The sequence below is a fragment of the Falco cherrug genome, chromosome 20, assembly GCF_023634085.1.
Source record: "Falco cherrug isolate bFalChe1 chromosome 20, bFalChe1.pri, whole genome shotgun sequence".
In the NCBI taxonomy this organism is placed as follows: domain Eukaryota; kingdom Metazoa; phylum Chordata; class Aves; order Falconiformes; family Falconidae; genus Falco; species Falco cherrug.
In genome coordinates this window covers 3,317,649-3,340,763 of record NC_073716.1, presented here as the reverse complement: position 1 = coordinate 3,340,763, position 23,115 = coordinate 3,317,649, and the positions used below count along the sequence as shown (strand labels likewise).

Here is a 23,115-nt window from a genome sequence, read left to right as displayed (position 1 = left end):
CACTGAGGGAGGTGGGGGGGCCACGGACCCCAACCCTGTGCCTGGCCCCAGGGCGCTGCTCCCCTGCTGTGCAGCATCCAGAGCTTGGGGGGGGGCGGTTCCCACTCGCCCCCCGCCCCCCTCAGGCTCAGGGCACGCAGGGAACTGCCTCCTCCCCAAGACACACGTGAAACCCAGAGCTTTTGTGATAAAAAAATAGTCCGTGCTTTATTTACTCTGTGGTAGAAAAATAACATGGCCAGGACCCCAGAGCTTCCCAGCCAGGGTGAGGCTGGGGGGGGGGGGGGCAGAGGGCTCTGCTCCCCCCAGACTGCCCGCACTGCCCGGCCGCCCTCGCTGGGTGCCCTTGCGCCCTGCCTCCCTCGTGCTGCGCTGGCTCCGGAGGGGGGACACCAAGGCTGGGAGCTGAAGGGGCTCCCACATCCCTGGGGGGGGGGCAAAGGAGGAGACGAGGTCCAGCAAGGGACCCCACTGCTGTGGAGCAAAGCGCCAGCACGAGCCGGGGTGGGAACCCCAGGCAAACCCACCCCCACCCCTCCACCCCATGCCGGAGCCCGGTGCACCCACACATCTCCTGGGAACAGAGCCACGGGGTAGAACAAGAAGGCGACACGTACATTCTTAGTGACGACTGCGAAAGCGAACCTGAGGCCGATGCCGCGGCCCCCGCCCCAGGCAGCCCCTCGGCAGGGAGCGGGGGGGCCGCAGGGCCGGTGCTTGCAGAAGCGGAAAGCCGAAGCTGGGCTTCTTAGAAGGAACATACAGGAAAACCATACGACAAATCCGCTGCCGTTTATACAAGGGCATAAACACCAAAGAGCTGGACGTCAGCCTGCGTTTTGGGGCAGCACAGAGCAAATCTCCGGGGCAGGGCCCACCCGCCGCCCCCCACCCCCCACCCCGGCACAGAGACACGAACACAGCACAGTCCCCGCAGCGCCGGGACCGGGGAGCCGGGCGCCCGCCCATCACGACTGGGCATGGGGGATCCACTGACTGTCCATGGGGCGCCGCAGCAGCTCCTCCACGTGCCTCGCCACATCGATGGTGTCGTCCAAGTCGAAGTCACCCTCAGGTTCCAGCACAGTGTCGGGGCTGCGGGAGGCAGGGGGTGAGGGGGGCCAGCACCCGTGGCAGGACGGGGACGGGGGACGTGATACCTACTTCTGGGTGTACATGTTGAAATGGGGCTGGGAGCAGACAGCAGGCGAGGGAGCCTGGTCCATGTAGGTGGCCCCTCCGGGGGCAGAATCGCCTGACGCGCTGACAAACCTGGGGGGACAGGGGGCTCTGAGACAGGCTGCCCAGGGGTGAAGCTGCACTCCAGGAACACCCACCGCCTCCCAAGGGGCACCTCCTGAGGCTGGCAGGGTGCAGGCAGGGGACCCAAACCCCACACCCACAAACAGCAACAATCTGCAGGGTCCCCAGCCCCTTGGGTGGCTGCACAGTGAGGGGGGGGGTCGCCACCTTCCAAAGGAACACAGCCCAGCCCTGCCTCAGCCCCACACCCCTCTGCGCCCAGCACCAGCTCAGCACCAATGTGGCTGTTGGTGGTGCTGGAGCCTGACAGCCGAGGTGCCCTGGGCTGCTGGCCACCCCAACCAGCTCACCAGGGACGATCCCATGGGACCACGCGGGGTGTGACTTACTCTGGCACTACTTGCTTGATCTGTGGCTTCACATATCCATCCACGGCTTTAGCTAGAGGAAAGAAGGCAGCACTAAGGCCCTGAGCTGTTGGTGCGTGCCACAAGCCTGCGGCGGGGCTGGGGGCTCATGCACGGCCAGCTGCAGAGCCCTTGGGGGGCTGGATGCGGCCCCAGGACAGAGGGACGCTGTGAGCATCGGCTCCACCCTGGACGGATGCACAAAGGAGAGGGACATGTTGGGGGTGAAGGGGCAGCGCTACCTGGCGTGGACTCACAGAGAACCGGCGTGTAGTACTTGGAGAAAACCTCATCCTTGGGCCGGTCAGGGAACACGTAGATGAGGTAACTGAGGTCCCCGAGGCGGTCAGCCAGGGAGCGGATGGAGAAATCCCTGGTGGTGAAAGGCATCAGGTTCCAGAACATTCTCTCGGCTGGAAGACAAGAGCGAGGGCTGTGGTGGTGCCCAGAGCCATCAGCAGCTCCTGGTCCCGCTCCGGCCGTGGGCTGTGAGGTTACATCAAATGTCAAGACAGCATTTCCCACGCTGCATCCCTCCCCCGGCAACATTTAAGGACAAAACGCAGGTCGCCAGAAAACAGCTTCAGCCAGGTAGCACAGCAAGATCAACGCAGGTCTGGGAATCATCCAGACACGGCAGGGGGAGGGGGGCCAGGTCCCCCCCAGCTCGGGGGGCTCCACAGGGCTCCTTGGCCAGGTGACCCTCCGAAGGATGCTCTCACAAAGAACAGTAATGAGCAGAATTGCTGCAGGGGGTCAGGTAACCCATGCAAACCACGTGCACCGGGAAGCACCGCGGAGTCGCTGCGTTCCACACAGCCCCACGGGAGTCCCCACGGTCCGGCTGGACGGTTTAGCCCAGTCCCTCCTTGCTACCAACACCAGCGCTCAGGCTGGACGCGGCCGTGGCTGCAGCGAGCGATGGCAGCACCGCTCCCCGAAGGGCAGCCACGGCAATCCTGCGGGCTCCCGCGCTCGCCGCTTTCCCGAGGAAGGCTCCTGGCATGCCCAGCCCTGGCAGTGCCGGGGCTCAGCCAAGACAGCAGGTGCCGGAGGAGCTGCAACCAGCCCCGTGGGCACAAGACGGCAAAGTCCCAGAATGGGGCCAGGGACAGTGGGGCTGGGGGGTGCCAGCTCCTGGCACACACTCACAGGAGTCAAACTTCCACGCGATGGTGATGCCACCGATCTCCGAGTCACTGAACCGCAGAAGGAAGGTCCCGTCGGGCTTGTTGATGAGCAGGTCGTGCGCCTGCTGCTTGTTGACGAAGCCCAGGATGGCCCTAGGCAGAGCAGGGCCGTCAGGGCCAGGGGGCTCGGGGCCAGGGGGCACAGGGCAGGGCGGCTCTTACCCGTCATTCCAGTGCGGCTTCAGATGCTTCTTCAGCACCTCCATGACCCCATCAAACCACTGCCAGAAGGTGTAATTTCTCCCGGGCAGGTTTTCCTGTTGAAATAAATCCCCAGAAAATGAGCCTTCAGCCTCAGAGCTGCTGTTAAACAGCACAAGCGTTTGGTGCAGCAGGGACTCGGGGACCCGGCCAGCCGGACACCCGCCAGTGCTGCCAAACCCAGCCCGGGTCAGCCCAGCCCGGCAGCACAGTCCCAGCAAGGTCTCCCTGAGGACACAGACCCCGTCCGTGGGCCCTACAGCACCCCGTGTCCCTCCAAGCAAGGAAGGGGACCTCCCCCACCCCGCTGCAGCAAACAGCCGTCCCGTTTTTGCATTACTCCAGGAAGAAACAGCTCCTCGGGATGGGGGTGCCCCATCCAGCCCCCCGGCATGAGCACTGGTACCGCAGGTGTAGAAACCCCCCTGCCCCGGCACGGCAGGACCCCAGGGCTCCGCAGCTCTCCCAGCACAGAGCTGCTCACCCGGTTGAACTGGGACCAGGACACCGTGGTGCTGCTGTAGTCCTCCAGGTGGGAGCTGGTGCTGTTGAAGAGCTTCTGTGCCAGGAACACCAGATTCTCCTTGGTCAGCCCGCGGCTGCTCTGCACCTCCGCCTTGAACTTCATGTTGAGCGCCTCGCAGAGCTGCGGCCACTGCACCTTGTCGGGCACGGCGAAGGGCACGCGGCCCTGGCGGGGGGGCACGGAGCAGGGTCAGCACTGAGCTCTGCCTGCTGCCTCCAGGCATGGCCCCGCCAGGAGACCGAGCCCGACTCCTGCAGCCCCCCCGGGGCAGACGGACCCCATCCTGACCCCACCACGGCACTGGCACTCACAGGCTCAGCAAAGGCGTTGTCCCAGAGCACGGTGGCCGTGGCGTTGTTGTCCTGGCTCCCATGCACGATCACCACCACGGGCAAGGACAGCGTCTACCGGGAGTAAGGAGACCGGGGTGGGCTGCAGGGCACTGCCAGCGCATCACCCACGGGCACCCTGTGGGCCCAGCCCCACACCCGTGGGCACGGTGCCTGTTGCTCGCCTGCACAGGGGACGCGGCTGGTGGCTTTACCTTCACCTGGAAGACCAGCTCGTTGCCACCAACACTGAACTGCGACTCAAAGAGGATGGTGAACTTCTCCTCCGTCACCGACTCAGCCCCGCGGCGGTCTGAGCGCTTGATCCGCTTCAGGGACTGCAGGGACATGAGGGGTGAGCACAGGAGGACAGATGGGGACACAGCAGGGGGACAGACAGGGACACAAGGGAACAGGAGGGCGGGCATGAGCGCTGGGGGGGAGCCGGCGGTGCTCACCATGTTGCGGAAGTGGGCGCTGAGCGTCCCCGTGGCCTGGTGATACTCCATCACGCAGCAGTTGTTGAGGATCTCCCCGCTGCTCTCACTGCCACGGGGATGCACAGGGTCAGGGGGACCCCCAGGGCTGGGAGCCCCCCCACGCCCCCAGCTCCAGGTCCTGTTCCCCACTGCCTCGGCAGCCCCGGCCCCCCGCAGCACCCCCCAGCCCCCCCAGGCATTACTTGCGGGTGCTCTCGTTCTTCAGCAGGGCCTTGGCTTGCTGCTCGCTGATGATGGTGGCCTTCACCTGGGGGGGGTTCATGTGCACGTTCAGCTTCCCCCCCACCAGGAGCCGCACAGTGGCTGCGAACTTGGTCTGTGTCTTCAGCACCTGGGGGGGCTGCTTCTCGATGATGAAGGTGCTGGGGGGGCACAGGGATCAGGGGCAGGCAGGCAGAGCAAGCCCAGCCCGGCCCCCCCCCCCGGCTGCTGGGTGCCTCAGCCACGCCGGGCCCCCACCGCTACCTGGTCACCAGGGCAGAGATGATGTCGGTGATGGTGCCGTTCAGCTCTGACAGCATCTCCTCCACCGGGCCAGGGATCGGCAGCTGCTGGCACAAGTGCTCGGCCCGGCGGATCTGCTGTCGGTTCTGCCAGATGATCTCTGCCAGCTTCTCGCACCTGGGGGAAGAGGGGCTCAGCACCGTGCTGGGGCACAGCACCCCCCAGGCACAGCCAGCACCGGCACCCACCAGGTCTGCAGCACATCCAGGGTGCCCTCGGGGGGACCCCCATTCCCCGCTAGCTGCTGCCGACGCTTCCACTGGATCAGCTCATCATCCAGGATGGTCGTTTGCTGCTTGCGCAGCAGCTGCAGCGTCTTCTGGTGCTTTTCAGCCAGGTCCTGCGAGGCAGGACGGTGTTACAGGGCGCGGGGACGGCGGCACAGCTGGCGTGGGGACGGAGTGGTGGCACTCACCACGCGGTACTGCTGTAGTGTCTGGGCCTCCCGGTGCAGCCAAGCCTCCAGCGACGCCTTCTTCTGCTGCAGTGTCGTCTCCCGTGACAGGCGCTCCTGGGGGCCCAGCTGGGAGAGCTGGGAGAACTGGGCTGGGGGGATGGGGCGTGGTGTTAGGGCTGGCACCGCCAGCACCCCGGCCCTGTCACCCCCCGGCCCTCTCCCCACCTTGGAGACGCATGTTCTCCTGGTACTGGATGATGAAGTACTCCTGTGTCTGCTGCAGCTTCTTGAGCTCGTTCTCAGAGTCCTGCGTGATGAGCCGCAGCTCCTCGAAGGTCTGGTTGATCTGCAGGTGCTTCTGGGACATGGCATCCACCAGGGAGCCAGCTGGCGAGGGGCTCTGCAGAGGGCACGGGGAGCTCTCAGCACGACAAGGGGACCCTCCCCAGCCCCCTGGGTGCTGGAGGCATCGGGCACCCAGAGCACCCTGTGCCTCGGGGCTGCTCCCATCACCCGGTGCTGGAGCCCTTGAGCATCCTGTGGGACCTGCTGCCTTGCCCCTACACGGCCCCTACTCACATTATTCGCCTCCCGCACCAGCCGCTGCTCGTGGTAGAGGATGTGCCGGATGCAGCGCACCAGCTCCATGGGGCACCGGTCGTACGTGTTCTGCAGGGAGAGCACAGCTTGAGCCAGGCATGGGGCAGGGACACAGCCCCACAGCCCGTACCCGTGGCCCCCCACTCACCTGCAGCTGCGTGGCATAGTGCCCTAGCTTGATCTTCAGCAGGAAGCCGTCTTCGCCCACTTGGTGGTCTGCCTTCTTCTGCAGCTCCTGGATCAGCCCCTCCAGCAGCTGCGTCGCCTTCACGTTCTCCTGCGGGTTCTCGAGGTCGATGGAGTCCCTGCGTGCACCGAGCAGAGCAGCGGCTTCAGGGCAGCCCCGACCCTGCACGGGGGGTCGCTGGCAGAGGGGGGCACCCGCTGGCACCCCAGGGGTGGGTGCTGCCAAGCCCAGCATCCCCCACGGGAACCCTGCTGACCTACCATGCCTGGCTCTCGATCCACTGCGAGAGGTAGTGCCGCACCTCAATGGGAAAGTGCTGCCCGTAGAGTGCCTGCATCTGCCGCAGGGCTTCGCCCTGGAGCTGCTGCGCCTGGATCCACACCGCCATGGCTCACCACCTGCCGGGGAGACCGGCTGTCAGGGCGCCGCAGCCGGGTGCTGCAGCGTGGGTGGGGGTCCAGCCCTGGCTGGCCCCGCGAGCCCTTTGCCAGAGCCTCCGGGTTCCCGGAGCCTTTTGCCGGAGCCTCCGGGTTCTCCGGTACTGCCGGAGCCGCCTCCAGCTGACGAAAGAAGGGGTGTGGGAGGCAGGGGACCCCAGCTCTGAGTCAACCCCTCATTTCTAGGAAGAGCCCTGGGGGGGGTCCGGGACCATGAACACGCCTCTGCGCTGCCTCTCCACATGGTAATCATTTCCCCTTGCTGCGCCGCGGGATCGCAGCCATCGCTGGCCACGCAAATGAGGAAACAGGGCCAGGGGGAGGGCTGGTGAGAAATGCATGGTGACGCAGAGTGGAGGCCCCCCCTGCGCTCCCCCATGCTCTGCCCACACCCTGGCAGCGCTGGCAGGCAGATGGGCAAGAGCAGACCCTGCCCCGAGGGCCCACATGGCACCGCAGCCCCCAGCCGGTCCCCGGTCCTGCGGCCACCGGTGCCAGGGGAGACACCAACGGAGCTTCACAAAGCAAGTTCTGGGGTGGCTCTGGCTCCGTGCAGGAACGCTGCCGGATCCCACCCGCCACGCGGCTCCGGTGCCCTGGCTCAGGCAGGGAGAAAGGACAGGCAGGGAGAAAGGACAGGCAGGGATGGCACCTATAAAAAGCTGGTGTCCCCTGCCGCAGTTATGTCTGACGGGGCCTGGAAAAACAACTGGGTGGTCAACTCTTCAAGGGTGATGCGATGGGGAGCGATCAGGGAGGGCCAGGGGGGTCACGGCCATCTCCAAGCTGAGGATGCAGCAATAAATACCATTTACACACACTCGCGCTGAAACCACCTGGGATTTGGTAACCTGGGAGGTGCCAGGCAGGAGTGCGAGACCTTGGGCTGTGTCCCAGGGCTGGTGACCAGGATGGCATCCAGTAACTGCACTGGCTGGTGACAAGCAGAGGGAGCCAGGGACCGGGGCAGGGGGGGTGTCTTGTGCCTCCCTCCCTCCCCAAAGTGCTTTGTTCAGCCTCAGAAAAACCCAGCAGCTGAGGGGCTCTGAAAGCAGCCGGTGCCACCCCACGGGCAGGGGCACACGCTGGGGGACGGCGGCAGCAGGTCCAAGCGGAGCAGCCACGGCCGGAGCCCTTGAGCCCTGCGCAGGAAGAGGAACAGTAACCAAGAGTTGGCTAAAAATGAATTTTTCCTCTATAAAAAGGGAGGAACATTTCCACATTCACAGAAATCACCGAGTTGGAAATCCTGCTGGCAAGGAGGGGCCTGAGGAGGCATAAAAAGGCAGGCGAGGAGGGGAAGGGAAGGCAGGATGGCCAACAGCGGGACGTACGCTGGCAGTTAGAAATTGTGGACGCTTGATAAGGGGCATCGGTGAGAACCACTGCCCTGGCGGAGCCGAGGAGAGCGGCCACGGCCGTGCCGGTGCCACCGTTACCACCAACGGCCAAAGTCCCCGGAGCAGCAGGGTCGTCCGCACGGACACAAAGCAAACACTGCCCTGCTTATTGAGAAAATGGTGATCTCTTCCCATCTCGCGGTGACAAAACACTTCCTATTCCACTCCAGCGTGTTGTTAAGCAACGAGTCTCAGGCTGCGGCTGCGGCGAGGCGGCAGACACCACACTCAGCCAGCACTGGCCTGTGAGCAGGAGCACAAGCATCACTGCCAGGGCGCCCAGGGGAAGGCGAGCCAGCGTTACCATCAGCCTTTCCAAGGGGACCGTGCAGCAGTGACGGTGGCACGGCTCACCTGGTGCGTGCCGCGACCAAAGGCAGGGCCGTCCCTGGGGCCACAGCACCCCCGCGGGTAAGCAAGCCCCGTGCCAGAGGCTTGGACAGGACCTCCATGGGCATAACCAATGCAACAGCCGGCGTTCCTCCAAGCACCTCGTTTTTGACTCCCATGCCTCACCTGTGGATTGACAAACCAAACCTCCCCGAGGGCCACGGGGCACCCCAAGCACCCCAGTACAAATCACCGGTGCCACCTTCCATGAGCAAACGAGGCTTTCCAGCCATGCAAGGCTGGGGCAACAGCTCTGCTTCAGCAAGAGGTACAGCACCAGGGTCCCACCGCGCAGCCAGAGCCACAGCTGCTGGCCCTTCCAGGCAGCCCTGCACTCCTGCGCCCAGCTGGCTGCTGGCACCCAGTGCTCTGGCTTGGTGCATGCCCAGCACCACGCTCCTCGGCAGCATCCCCGGCTGCCCCAGGCGAGCGCTCACAGGGACCCCCTTGGAGCCTTGGGACGGTCGCACCGCCATGCCCAAGGACCAGCCCCCTCCTCACACTCCTGCCACCAGTGCATCACGCTGGCCCTGCTCATTTAGCTCAGAAAACCTCTCCAGGGTCAGGTGGCCCGGGCTTGCTCGAGCCCACTGGCATTCACCTCCCCCAGCACCATTCCCGGCACAGGCTGCAGCTCCCGCACCCCAGCGGGGATGGGCAGCATCACGCGTTGGCATGGGTCAGCCGTGCTGAGCCGCTGGCCACACACGCACACTCAAACAACTGCAAGAGACAGATAATTGCAGTGGTTTAAGTACTTTGCATTTACTTGCTGGCAGCGAGCTACAACCCACCCATTACTGCGGCTCGGTTAACCAGCAGCAGCTCAACAAGCCACAGCAACGCACTCACCAGTGACTTACCGCCTGCGAAGCGGCACATGCGGCAGCTTCCCAGAGGTAGGACAAGTGCCATGGAAAGGGACCCCAGCCCCACAGGGACAGCAGGGGCAGAGGAGGCGCAGAGGGAGGGGCGACACTGGTCATCATTGCTTCTGCATCTGATGGCCCCACTCCCAATGGGAAGGCACCACCGAACCAGCCGCGAAATGGGTGAAACCCCCCCAAAAGGGGCTCTCAAAGGGCCTGAGGCAGCAGCAGGGGAGAGGATGGGCAGGGGGAGGTGGGCAGCACTGCTGGGGCCGGTGGCAGCCAGGGGACCCGATGTGACCACACTGTCAGGAGCAGTGGCAGGTCCCGGCTGGGGCAACAAGCTGGCGCCAGCGCTAGGTCCCAAGCTGCAGGGAAGCCAGAGCGTGTCTGCGGGCAGACAAAAGGAGGGAAATGCCTCACAGGGCGAGGCCGGCCGCAGCGCCTTCCCATGTGCCGCCGGCACGGCAAAGCTCAGGCACAGGCAGCGCCCGCCCAGGGGCCAGCACACGCACTGCCATGGCATGCTCACAGGATGCTCACAGGATGCTCACAGGATGCTCACCACACGCAGCCGTGGGATGCTCGCGGCACACAGCCACCCTGGGAACCTCTTCACGGGCAGGACACCCCTACTCTGGTGGTCCTTGCCTTTGTCCCTTGCCCTGCAGAGCCAGACAGGGGCCAAGAGCCAGGCAAAGCTCGGGGGGGGGGGGGGCGGGCAGGGCAAAGGGCTCTGGCCATAACCCTCCCCACTCCCGCACATGTGCCCCACGCAGCCCCTCCGCCATGGCACCTCCCGCACTGCCCTTCGCCTGGTGCTCTCCCAGCTCGGGGGTCTCCAGCACGGTGCGCTGCCCTGGGCTGGGGCACGGTGCATGTGCCCGGTGCTGGGCTCCGGCAGGCACCAGCCCTGCACCCGCTGCGGCTGCCTCCTCCAGCCGCAGTAAACACACGGCACGTGGTTTCTCGGCACCTCCGGGAGACCGCGATCGCTTCCAGGTCAGAGCCGGCCTTGCTGGCGGCTGGACCCTGCACACCCGGCACCAGTGCTGCCGGGGGGCTCCGATCCTGCCCCAGCCACCGCTGCTCCCCCCCGGCAGCAGGGTATCCCGCATCCCCCAAGAACGGCACGTCCCAGGCAGGGTCCCTCCAGGGCAGGATCCGGCCCCCAGCCAGGCCCCGGGAATGGCGGTGCTGGCAGCCGATAGCACAGAAAGGCTCCGGTTTCCCCAACACACACAGCACCCCCGCTGCCCGCACCGGCTCACCCCAGGGAGCCCCTGGGCAGCGCGATGGTCCCGCTCAGCTGGACCCCCACCAAGGGGTCCCCCAGCTCAGCCCCCCCTCACCCTTGAGCAGGCAGCAAGCACCCCTGTGCACCATGTCCTGCCCCACGGGGGGGGGGGGGGCAGGGGCACAGAGGGCTCCGCACCCACCCGACGGCCCCGAAGCCCCAGGGTTGGCTCAGCACCATCCCCAGCTCCTTCAGGGCACAGGACCCACAGCCCCAGCTGGGTGCGGGGTGCCCCGTCCCACAGCTGCACTCACCCGGGGTCGGGCACCGCTCTGCCCCACGCACCGCTCCGGCGTCCGGGCACCGGGGCAGCGTGGCCGCGGCTGCAGGCAGGTGCTGCCGGCACAGCCAGGCTCCCGGGGCGGCCGTTTCGCAGCCTGCGCGCTACAGGAAGGAGCAGAAAGCAGCTATTTCCTTCCAAAATGTCAGCTGCCTGCGCAGGGCAGCCAGCCCCGGCTGCCAGCAGCTTCCTCCGCCACCGCTGCACGCGTGGTGCCCGCCGAGGGAGCGGGGACAGCACCCCCCGTGTGCCCAGCCCCGCACCCCTCCCTGGTGCCGGAGCCAGGCACAGCCTCTGCCCCCAGTGGGTCGGCAGGGCTGACCCCCACCAAGTCCCCCCAGCAGCTCAGGATGGGACCCCAGGGACTGATGGAGGAGCTCAGCATGGGGAAAGATGGGACAGACTCACCTGCACCCCCCCACTCCATTCACACCCCCCCAGCACACGGCACTGGGAACACCAGGGTGCTGCCAAGCAGCCCCCAGACCCCCTGGCCCCACTCAGAGCTGCTGGCCAGGGCTGGTGGTACCGGGGTACGGTGGAGCCGGTGTGGAGGGCCATGGTGCTGGGAACTGGGGGGGCGGGGCGGGGGTTGCCCATTTTACGCCTGCCTGTGGTTTCCAGCTTTTGGCTGGGAGGAGGTGGCGCCCACCCGGTGAGGGAGGCGAGCTCTTTCTAGAAGCTCAAGGCTTTGATGGGTTTTGTCTGTCTCAGAAGAGCGGCGGCAGCCGATGGCTTCGCCCCGGCAGCATCGGGGAGGAGGCTGCCAGCCACCCCCAGCCCGCCAGAGCCCCCAGCCCACGGTGGAAACTGCCAGGGCCGGGTGCCAAGGGCTCACGGAAGAGGCACGGCCAGCTCTGGGAACACAACGTGCCCCCCCGAGGGCAGAGGTGATGGGGAGGCAGAGCTGCGATGGGCAGTGCCGGGACCAGCCGGGGTTCCCGGCAGCTTGGAGAGTCAAAAATGGAGAACTGGCACCCTTACAGGAACAAGGGAACCCCACGTGTGGGCTGACGCTGCCGGGGGGAGAAACCAGCCCCACAGGCAGGTAGAGATGCCCCAGCCCAGGACAGGCACTGCTGGGGGGTGGGCGAGGGTGAGGGGCTGCCTGCAGCCCACGGGCCTGGGGCTGTACCTGCCCACCAGCATTTGCCACCCTCGGGAAAGGTTTTTCTCCTCTCTTCAGATTTTCCCTTCCAACCACAGAGGCCCAGAAACCTGCGTCAAACCAAAACCACCAAAATACCCAACGAAATCCCAGAAAAATCCCTCAAATCCAGGGGCTGGGACCACGAGAGAAATCCACCCCAGTGCACCAAGAGCCGCGCCGGGGCAGCCGCAGCCAGACACAGGCGCTGCCCTGGCACGGGTGGGATCTGCTCCGATGCCGAGCACGGAGCAGCACCGGCACGACCCAGGTCCCCACAGCAAAGCAGGGGGGCCACGGCCATGCTGCCACCCCCTAGCCAAGCTCAGCGGGTGCCCAGGACCACCCGCCCAGCCCCGGCACAATGAGCCAGCTGTGCCGGACCCCATAGAGGCTGGGCTGGAGGCTCCGGCCGCACGGGAACAACGGGGGCTTGTCTGGGCACTGGGGGGGCTGGGGGCCGAGCAGGGCAGCGCAGCGCAGGCAGCCTGCCCACCCAGATGGATGCAGGCAGCCAGTGGCGGAGCAGGAGCCAGGCAGGGGTGGACAGGACACACCGTGCAGCCACACGGACAGAGCCAAGTGCCCACCTGGCCCCCATGGGCACGAGTCTGGCACGGATCTCACGGGACACCCTCCGCAGGGAGCCCCGTCCCCGCCAGCGCTGGTGCTACCCCCACCATAAGGCCACAGACAGGATTAAGAGAGACCTGGGCAGAGCTTTAATTACTCCAGGCTCCCTGGGGCCGAGCAGCCGAATTAACCGGCTGTGGGGCTTATGTGGCAGGGAGCTGCCGGATCCAACACCTCGGGGTCCTGGGGCTTCCCGCAGGGCTCGGTGGGGGAATCCTGGGGTGGGTGTGGAGCTGCTGCCCACCCACAGCATCCCAGCTCTGGGCAGGTACCGTCCCTCGCCCGGGAGGGGATGCGCAGCCACCATGTGCCATGGCACTTGATGAAATATTTTTCCTCCACAATAATAATAACCCACCCCAACCCACCGTAACGCAGCGCTGAGGGTGAAGCACTGGCCCGCAGGAGGTGCGGCACCCAGGGACTCCCACACCGCCCTCGCCCCCCAGTCCAGCCCCACGGCGAGGGTCTGACCCCGGTCCCCCTCCTCCATCCCCAGAGGGAAGAAGCATCGCCCCAGAGGCAGCCCTGGGGAGGGGCTGGGAGGTGACAGGATCCCAGCAAACCCAGGCAGATCTGGGACAAGGGAGAAGCCCCCACACCCCACCAGCCGGTTCATCCCTGTGCTGCCCCTTCCAACAAAACCTGCCAAGCAGAAGGGCCACCTCCCGGGGACACTGAGGACACCCCAGCACAGCCCCGGGGTCCCACAGGTCCCCCGCCAGCCCATGGCACCGAGGCCACCTCCAGCGCAGCCCCGAGCTCACTGCTAATCCCCGCTCAGACCAGCACCAGCCCCGGAGGGATGGACCGGTCAGAAGGGCCCGAGGATTAAGCTCATTTCAGCAGCGAATTAGTCGTGATTGGGGTCTGAAGACACAATTTCATTTTATCTGCCACGCTCCAGCGAGCGCACACAATCGCCCTAATCCAGGCCAGGCTGGATTTGCAGAGCAGGACCCAGGTGGGAGACGCGGGCGGCGCAGGCACCGACGGCACCGCTCCAGCTGCGTCCATCCCCAATGCCACGCTGCTGATCCCTGCGCGGCACAGGAGACGGCACGGGAGCCTCCCCCACCGCTGGCACGGCCATCCCATGGGACCAGCCCAGTTGGCACGCCATGGCACGGGCACCTGGGGCAGGACAGGGACCGCTGGCAAGCAGGGACAGAGGGACACCAGCTGGGCAAGACAGCGCAGGGTATGTGCAGCGCTTGCAGTGCAGACCCTCACACCTTCATCTTTGGCAGCAAACGCCAACCGTGGGCCGTGAGCACCCAGGTGGGCACAAGGATGCTCGAGCAACAGGGACACTGGGTGCTGCCCTGCGCCTGCCACCACGGAGCCTGGGAAAACGCCCGCACCACTCTGCCTTGCCAGCCCTTCGCAGACATCCCAGCCCAGCAGCACCCTGTCGCCGGTGTGGGACAGGCGGGTCCCCCCACAGCCCCCATGGCGCTTTGCCCCTCCAGGCCATCTGCAGCCGCTGGGCACCGGGGTTCATGCCCCAGCAGCTGCTCCGTGCTGGGAGATGCTCTCGCACTGGGTCAGCGGAGCAGAAGGGAGGGAGGGTAAAGCTTTGCCTTCAGAAGAAGGGACACGCAAACACCCGGGGATGGTGGCAGGAGGGGGGACTAGTCAGAATGGGAATCAAAACCCAGAACGCTACTAGTTTCTGCGAAACAGTTGTCATTGAGTGGGTAAACCTCACAGTCAAACCTGGCCAGGGGTTAAACACAGCACTCATCCCCAGTGCACACAAATACATCCTGGGGACGGAGAGCTGGCTTTCGGCTTTCCTCACCCCAGGACGTGCTCCACAGCCCAGGAGCAGCAGCAGCCGCAGGCAGCACTGGGGCAGAGTAGAGCCCCAGCCCCCCGGGGTGCACCGCAAGCACCCCACCGACCCACTGAAGCCTTTCCAAAAGGCTCAGGTGTCTGACGGGTTATAAACGGAACGTGTCAGGCCACGGCAGCTGTGCCACGGAGCTGCAGCCCGAAAGCGCCAAGGCCGCATGTCCACGCTACCAAATAGAACAGAGATCATTTTACAGCTGTTTTAGTCGGTGCAAGGGGCTCAGATATGCCGCCAGTGACAGCTGCCTCTTTCTCTGCTAAAAGCTTTGCAGGCAGCCATCGAGCAAGAGGGATGAAAAGCCAGACAGAGCAGGCACCCAGCACCCAGGCTGCGCTGATGCTGCGCCGGCTCTTCGAGCTCTGCCCCAGCACCAGCCTTTTCCCCAATTCCCTCCCTGGCAGAGCTGCGCTATAAACCAGCATTTACATCTCACAACAACAGGAAGACGTGAAGTTGCAGCGAAAATAGATTGCAAAACTCACCAGTGACTGTTTGAACAGGGAGCGTGTTGTGACCATGTTACGGTTCGGTTATACCACAGCGGCCACCCGAGCCCGGTGAGAAGCTGCCCAGCAGCATATCGCTCCCCGGCGTGGCTGAAAGCAGGAGCTGGCACTAGGGGAAACGCAGGGCACGAAGCGTGCCCACCTGAGACAGCCGGCGCTCCTGGCCCCTCTGGTGCAGCCAGATGGGTGAATTCTGCTTTATCAGCAAGTCAGCTCAGCCCTATCGGCCAGGAAGCTGTGTTCGCATGTGTGCCTCCCCCTCGACATTTCCCAACGCGGCTGGAGAAGCGGCTCACAGCAGCCAGCCTACCTTTTATCAGCCAGCAGATGTTGCTAGAACTGTTGCTGCACGTAAAATTCAGGCATGCCCAGCACCGCCTGGATCCCTGCACCGACCATGCGGTGCCAGGGTAAACACCCCCGCCCCCTTCCTCCCGGGATCAAAACACTTGGGGGTTGCAAAATAGACACCCCATGAAAGGAAAGGCATGCCAGAGAAACATTACAGCTGTCGAGGCTCCGTCTCCCGGAGCATGCTGGAGCCCCAGAGCCAGCAGCCGGCACAGCCTCCCAGGCCGGAGCCGAATCCTGACCTGTCCCGGTGAGGCAGGGACCATCCATCCCCTGCCTGCATCCCGCAGCACGCGCAGCCCCGCCGCTGGCACCACCGCAGCGCGGCTGGCCCCGTAACGCCGAGGCTGCTCCCAGGGCAGCACCCACAGCCTGGCCGGCCAGAGGGACCGCAGCCACCAGCGCAGGTGCCCGGGGGATGCCGACGGGAGGCAGGTCCTGCTGGACCCACACACCACCCGGCTGCACCTGGGCTCCCCGGGGCTGCCGTGAAGCCCGTCGAGCGCAGCCCAGTTTACAGTAATTCCCTGCAAACCAGAAAGTCGTTTCCCAGCTGACGGGGCCGCTTTACTGTACTCAGCACAGCACAGTCACCACTTGCCGCCCCACCGCCCACGCTTGTGAAGGAGTATGAGGAGCAGGGATTTTTCGCTAGCAGAGTATCTGAGTTTTGCTATCACTCAAGAAAGAGCTGGGAAACCCCACGGCGAAGACCTCACAGCCGCGCTGGATTCAGCACTTCCCTCACAGTGAGAGGGGAAGGTGCCTCCAGAGGCTCCGTGACACCCACCGCCGAGCATCCCTGGCTGCAGCTCCCTGTCCCAGTGCCGGTGCCAGCATCTCTCGTCTTGCCCTGAAACATCGGCCTTGGGACAAGGCAGGAGCACCAGGGCCAGTGAGGTGGCTCTAGCGAGAGCTGCTGGGGTGGGGGTGGGGGGCAAACACCCCCTGGAAGAGGACACTGTGTCAAAGTGCCACAAAACGCAGAATGGGTGACAGAATGGGTGACAGCTGCCCGTCACACCCCGTTCCCAGCCGGGCTCTCCCGTGGCGCCAGGCACGAGCTGTTGGCACCTCTCAACCTGCCCCAGAGCTCCTCCTCCACGTGGCTGCACACGCGGCACTGCACAGCACGGCCCTCCTCGGCCCCAGGGACGGCTGCGAAACCCAGGGGGATGGTCTCCATCTTCACATCCAGCATCACAGGGACCCAGGGAGCCATATCAGGGCAGCTGCCATCCCAACGGCTTCAGGAGCACCAGGGCTTGCTGCAGCCACCCACGGGCAGGTGACCCCAACACCCCCAACGCCTCCCCGTCCCCCAGAGCCACACAGACAGGGCAGAGCCAGCTCGGTTCCAGCCCCCAACCAAACCTCCCTCCAGCGCAGGCTCACTGCGCTGGTGCAGACCCATCAAAGCACGATGGCAAACCAAACCCGCCACCAAGAGAGCACCACAACAGCAGCCAGCCCTCCTGCGCTGGGCTGTGCTCCCCACAATGGGCGCAGAGCCTTCCTCCCAAAGGTGGGGTGCAGGGGGGAGAAGGGGCAAAGCTCGCACGGTGCAGATCCTGCGGAGCACCCCATGGGGCACGCACCAACTGCATCCATGGATGCCAGCCATGAGCCCCAGCGCATGTGCCGCCAGGGACACGGCTCTGGCCATGGGCAGCTTGCAGGATGAGCCAGCCTGGGGCCAGGGACGTCCTGTGGGGATCCTGGACATCCTGGATCCCCTGTGGGGACCTTTCGTGCCACGTCCGTGCCACGCGACCCTGCACCCCAAACACCTCCACCAAGTCGCTCGTCGTCACTGCCCGCCAGTTTATCCAAGCCGGCGGCCGCAGGCTCCATGCTGCAGCTGCTGGGCACCAGAGACCCACGGCCACTCGGTGTCACGGCGAGGAGCTGCCGGGAGCCTGGCCCGGCCGGAGCTTGGTGGCCGGCTGGGCACAGAGCCCTGACAGCTCCCGTATCCCGCTGGACAGGTGGCCGCGGCTCCCCTGGGCTCGCAGTCACCCGGCAGCACCCCGGCCGGCACACGGGCTGGGTGAAAGGCCACCAGGCGCTGCAGTCCCCTGGGGTGTCCCCGCTCCCGCCTCGCACGGGGGCACCTTTTCCATCTGCCTCCGACCCTGCCCTGCAGTGCGGAGCTGCGGAGCTCCCCCACCACCACCAGCAAGCGGGACCCCCGCTCCCACCGTGCTGCTGGCAGCGGGGTCTCCTGCCTACCCGGGGACCCCCTCCCCGCCTGCCTGGGAGCTCCCCTAACACTGGCTGCCTGGGGACCCCCTCCCCACGCCTGCCTGGGACCTCCCCCACTCTGCCTGCCCGGGAACACCCCCTACCCCGGCTGCCTGGGGACCCCCGTCTCATCCCGGCTGCCTGGGGACCCCCTCCGCACGCACGCCCGGGGCTGGGTCTCCGGGCCACCCCGCCGCCCCGGGACGCGCGGGGCCGGTTTCGGCGCTGCCCCCCCCCCGCAGCAGGGCCGGGCCCCGGGCCGCCGGGGGCGGGAACCAGCCCCGCTCCGCCGGGCGACGAGCGCCCCCGCCCCGGGACACGCCGCGGCCCCGGGACGGCCCCGCCGCCCGCCCCCGGCCCGCACGGCGGTCGCGCTAAGCCCGGCCCCCCCCGAGCGCCGGCCCCGCCGCCTGCCCGCGCCCCGGCCCGGCCCGCACCTGCGCGGCCCCCCCGCAGCCAGGCCCCGCCGCGGCGCCCGGCCGCCACTTACGAAACACCCAAAATATTTACCGACGGGCGGCGGGCGGGGAGGGGAGGGGAGGGGCGGCGCGCCCCGGGCCCGGCCGCCCCCGCCGCAGGTGCCCCCCGTCACGGCCCCGGCTCCGCCGCGGAAAGCGAAAGCGGCCCCGTCCCGGTGCCGGCGGCACCCCCGCGCCCGCCCCTACCTGCGGCCGCGGCGGCGGCTGCGGCTCCGCTGCTCCGGCGGCTCTCGGCGCTCGGCTCCCCGCCGCTCTGCCCCCTCCGGCCGCCGCCGCCGCCGCCTGCGCCGCCCCCCGCCGCCCGGCCCGGCCCGGCCCGGCCCGCGATGCGCCGCCCCCCCGCGGCACCGCCCCCGCCCGCCCCCGCCACCGGGTAACGGCCCCGGCCACCGGGCGCGGGCGGAGCCCCAAGCGGCTGCGGGCGCCGGCGGGGCGCAAACCGGCCCCGGCGTCTGGCACCGGGGCAGCCCAGCGCGGCACCGGGCGGCGGTGCCCAAACCGGCCCCGGCGTCTGGCACCGGGGCAGCCCACCGCAGCACCGGGCCCCGGCGCCAGGGCCCCGGCACAAGGCATGGACGAGAACCCCCCGAGCACCGGGACCCCCCCCTCCGCCCCTCTCCTTTCAGTCTCTGTCCTCGTCACCGGGCTCTTCCCCCATGCCAGCTGCGTGCCAGCCGGCCCCTCTGCCACGCGTCACCGAGGGCCACCGCGCTGCCGTGAAGGCGCGGGCGCTGCCCCTTGCACCCATCCATATTTCTTGATGGTTCCTTGGCGCCGCGCTGGTGGGCCTCGGCTGCCCCCTGCTCACCCCAAGCCCCCCGGGGCAGCGGCCGCGCAGGCTCCTGTGCCTGGGCAGAAAGGGTTTCCCGTGGGAGCCGTCAGTCCAGGGTGGGAAGGGATATCCCACCCCACCGTGATGCCACCGCTCCTGCTCCCTCTGCTCCACAGGCTTCTTCCCACCGGGTAACACAGCCGTGGGCATGCGAGGGGCACGGTGCCGGAGCAGTGCCGCTGGCTGGGGCTGGGCTGGCAGGGGAAGGGTCCCACGCTGCGGGGCCGGTGGGGTCAGCCAGCCCCAGGGGTTCTGCGGGAGCCACCGCCCAAGGTCAGGCAAAGCAGCGTTCCGCCAGCCCAGGGAGCTCCCAGGGTGAGGAGCCTCCAGGAACAGGAGTCACCCAAGAGGTGTGAGCGGCGGTTACGAGCGCGCAGCCACCAGCCACCTCCCGATGACAGTGTCCCGTCATGTCTCCTCAATCCCCGCACGTCTCTGCCCAGCGCAGCAGCCCCTCAAGCAGGTGCATCGCACCGGGGTGCTGCGGCACCGGCCCTGGCAGGAGCACAGCCAGGTTTGGGCAGCGCCGCAGCCAAGGCCCGGGGCTGGTGCCCGGCATCGCGGGGTCCATGATCAGCACCTGCCAAGCGCCTGCGGAGCCGGCCCTGGCTGCCCGCACGCGCCTGACCGTGGCTCCCCGGACCCCGGGGTCCCATCGCCTTGTGGCTACAGTACCAGTGGGCGCACACGCGGCTGCGGGGCTGCTTTGTGCTGACTCAGGCCAGCGACTGCCCCGGCTGCTCCGTGTGGAACGCTCACCTCTCCCGTTTGGATCCGGATGCCTCTCCCGCTGCAGGCCCTGCGCTGATGCCGCGAGGTCTGCACTGCCGCCGGGTCCCCAGCGTTGTCACAGCCTCGTGCACCAGCAGGGCAAGCATGCTTGGAGCGAAGGCAGGGGAACGGGCACCAGTGCGTCTCCTTCCCCTGAGCTGCCACATCCCCTGCAAGCTGTAAGGAGACCCAAGGTGCTACCTGCTCCCCTGGGGTCCCCCAAACAGGGATAGGTGGCAGCAGCCACAAGAAAACCTGCCTGAAGGGCTTTTGCACAGCTGCCCACCCACACCAAACGCCTCCTGGGCAGCACCGGCACGCCAGGGCGATGGGGCACCCAGGGCGATGGGGCACCCAGGGTGATGGGGCACCCCGGGCAGTGGCGCAGCGGCAGGGCAGGAAGCAATACTGGGCGTGCTTGTTTCTGCTTGAGTGCTCTCACCAGCCACATGGGATCTCCTGGGCTTTCACTTTCATTACCAGATAATCTTCTGCGGCCTGAAAAAACTCTGCAGGGAAATTCATCTGGTGCAGGGCACCATGCTGCTCCGGCCTGGGAGAAGCATGGGTGCCCTGCCCACGGCTGGCGAGCACCCAGCGCCAGCCCTGGGAAGCCGGGAGAGCTGGGCTTAGTTCTCCTTGCTCGTGTGCCGGTGCTGGGACAGGATGGTTCTTAGGACAGTTAATGCACTGGCAATTACAAATCGTTTGGCAATTAAGTAAAAGCACAGTCCCAAGTTCTCATGCTCCATATTTTATCTATTGCTTTTGTATTAAAGTCCTTCTTCCTTCAGGAGCGTGCAGCCATGGGAGCTGGCTGGCGGGGAAGTGATGACCCAAGGGTCCTGGCAGGACACCCAAGGACCCTTGTCTGGCCAGCAAAGCCACAGCCTGGCTGGGGTGCCACAGCCTCTGGGGCTCTGCTGCTCAGCCTGACACCCCCAAACAGCCCTTCTCCAGCTCCAGCTCCTCACCCCCTTGCCCAGCCTCACATGTCCGAGAGGTAAATATCTGCTGGTTGGGCAGGCACTACCCCAGCACCCGCTCCCATGCAAATGCCAGCCACAAATCAATGCTTTTCAGCTCACCTCCTCCTGGCTAGCCCTCACTGTGTGCCCACAGCCACCCGGGATGAGCAGGGTGGCGCGGGGGGACGAGCGGCTCCAGTCCCAGCAGCTCCCAGCTCCCACCAAACATTTCGTCGCCTGCGCTCATACGCTGGGGAGGCATCTTGTGCAGACGGGGCTGACACATCGCTGCTGAGCTGCTGCCAGCAGAGCTCTGGCTGCTGTCTCCAGTGCTCCCGCAGCGCTCCAGACCTCAAAGGGAGGTAAGCTGGGACACTGGCAAGCTGAGGCCGGGCACCCAGCATGGGGTCAGCATCTCTCACGCCATCTTTTTCCACTAAGACAAAGGAAAGGAATGGGGAAATTAGCAAAAGGACTGCACTCCCTGCCCTCCCTGCCTTGGCTGGGGACACTCACGCTCCAGCAAGTTGCATCACGCGGACAAACGGCTTTCACAATCCCTGGCCCACATAACCCATGGGCGCAGTCATCCAGGCACTGGCTGCTCTGGCTGAGAAAATCAAGGTCACACGCAATGTCTGTGGCTGCCGGGCCTCCAGCCGGGCACAGCAGGTCCAGGCGGATCCGGAGGGTTCCGGGGATGTGGTGCTCCCTGTGCCAGAGACCTGCACGGCCACATGTGCTTGGGAGGGCTGGAAGGCGTACACCAAACATCCCCTGTTCCCTCTCCCCTTCCCTCCCTTGTCTCTTCCCTTTTTGGTAGGAAGGGAGAAAAAAAGGGGGGGGGGGGGGGGGAAGAAATTAGTGATGGGAGAGAAAGTGGAGAGTGCTCCACACTGAGAGGGCAAATGGAATTGAATCAAATCAAATCAGGATTTAATTTCAAACAGATCCCCAGGAAAACTCTGAGCTGGATGGTGGGGATGTTACCCAAGACAAATTCTTTCTTTCTGGAGGAAGAAAAGAGAGGAATGGCAGCTGCAGCAGTGACTGACGGAGAGGCTGCCCCGGCGATGCCCTGGTGCTGTCCCGGTGCCACCCCAGCAGCAGCAACTATGCTGGTGGTGGAGCCACATCAGACCTTCCCAGTGCCCAGCAGCCCCAGGATCTGTCCTGGCGGGATGGACTCTGCAAACACCAGAGGACATTCCTGGCCATGGCCGGTGTTCCCCCCTCCACCCTCTCGCCTGGTCCTGCTTTGGTGCAGAGCAGCCAGACCCTGCCACTGGGAGCGGGTGCTGGCGCGGTGCATCAGCATCCAGGGGATCTAACGGGCAACACCGGCACCTCCAGGCAAGGCAGGAAAGGTGGATTTTCCAGCCGACTGAGCACGGCAAAGTGCCTGAGCCTGCTTCCAACCCTGGCAAGCTCTCGGTGCTGTTGGGTCCCTGCTCTTGTCGGGACCTCTCTTGTATTGGTCCTCAGAAAGTCTCAAAAAGCCTCTGGGAAGGTAAACAGTGTCCAGGCGAAGCTGTGGCCAAACACGTTGTCACCTCAGATGAACTCAATAGGATGCCGAGTGACGTTGCGCGTTCAGGGCAGAAAGGGAGCATGGGGCTTTGTAACTGATTTCCTAGAAAATTGCCTCTGTGTTTGGAGCAGGAGCGTGAGGAGTGCAGGCAGAGCAGCCTTATTCTTTAAGTGGCATCTCGAGGGTCTTAATTATTTCTCAGGAGTGGAAGCATTTATTTAGGCAGCCTCTGGAGAGGTCCCAAGGCTGCTGGCTGTTGTCCTTCCCCCTCCAAAGCCCTCCCGGCACATCTTGTACACGAGGCTCCCCTGTATCCCTCTGCCACTCCTGGGATGTGCAGGATGCAGGACTTGGTGCTCAGCCAAAGCACGAACGCGCCGACCACATCACCTGCGGGCAGGGTGCAGCCTCTGCTCCATCCCCTCAAGTTTATCAGTGAGATGCGAGGTCTTGCCAAGGACCCCAGCCTCAACGTGTCCCCGCTTTGGGTCCCACGCTGTCCCAGATCTGTGCTCAGGCCAGAAAACCCCGTTGTGATAATCCAGCCCAGCTAATGAAAACCAGATGAATCCCCAAATTAGTCACAGCTTCATGTTTTCCCACTCGGTTTCAAACTCAGCGAGGGTGAAGCTTTGGCAGGGCTGCGCTGGCACGGCAGCCCCGCGGCCCCCAGCACGGTGCCCTCCTGCCCACCGTGGCAGCCCTGAGCCCCTTCTGCCCCGGTGTGGGTGCCCACAGGCAGGGACAGTGTCACAGGCTTGGCCAGGCAAGCTCAGCGAGATGCAGCCATCCCTGCCTGCGGCGGGTCTCGCAGCACTGGAGCTACTGCTGGGTCTCCAGCACCTTCCCCAGCTCCTCGCTCTGGCAGCATTTGCTCCCCACGCTCTCTGCAGAGCGGAGGGGGCAGGAGCGCCTCGGGCAGCAGCAAAGAGCCGAGGCCGTTTGTGGTCCCGCTTCCCAGGGTATCCACGGGTCTTCCCCTGACCCAGCCACCCCGGAGGAAGGTGCTGTCCCAGTG

General features: G+C 65.8%; 1 protein-coding gene across 5 annotated transcripts; it reads right to left on the bottom strand.

Moving 5' to 3' along the window:
* Positions 1–180: 180 nt before the first annotated feature.
* On the bottom strand, positions 181–19,608 carry LOC102053699 (signal transducer and activator of transcription 5B). Of its 5 annotated transcripts, none has more exons than XM_055697322.1 (19): positions 19,587–19,608; positions 6,365–6,502; positions 6,066–6,222; positions 5,897–5,986; positions 5,543–5,717; positions 5,336–5,466; positions 5,109–5,260; positions 4,882–5,037; positions 4,599–4,778; positions 4,375–4,462; positions 4,132–4,254; positions 3,899–3,991; positions 3,546–3,752; positions 3,023–3,117; positions 2,823–2,953; positions 1,913–2,083; positions 1,653–1,704; positions 1,165–1,272; positions 181–1,095 (listed from the first exon to the last, which is right to left on the bottom strand). In XM_055697322.1, the coding sequence occupies exons 2-19, from the start codon at positions 6,490–6,492 to the stop codon at positions 969–971; spliced, it is 2,364 nt and encodes a 787-aa protein (XP_055553297.1). In that variant the 5' UTR covers positions 6,493–6,502; positions 19,587–19,608; the 3' UTR covers positions 181–968. The 5 variants fall into 5 exon arrangements, with proteins under 5 accessions (XP_055553297.1, XP_055553294.1, XP_055553298.1 ...); XM_055697319.1 differs by lacking the exon at positions 19,587–19,608 and adding an exon at positions 18,182–18,332; XM_055697323.1 differs by lacking the exon at positions 19,587–19,608 and adding an exon at positions 18,182–18,332 and having other exon boundaries at positions 1,928–2,083.
* Positions 19,609–23,115: the final 3,507 nt, after the last annotated feature.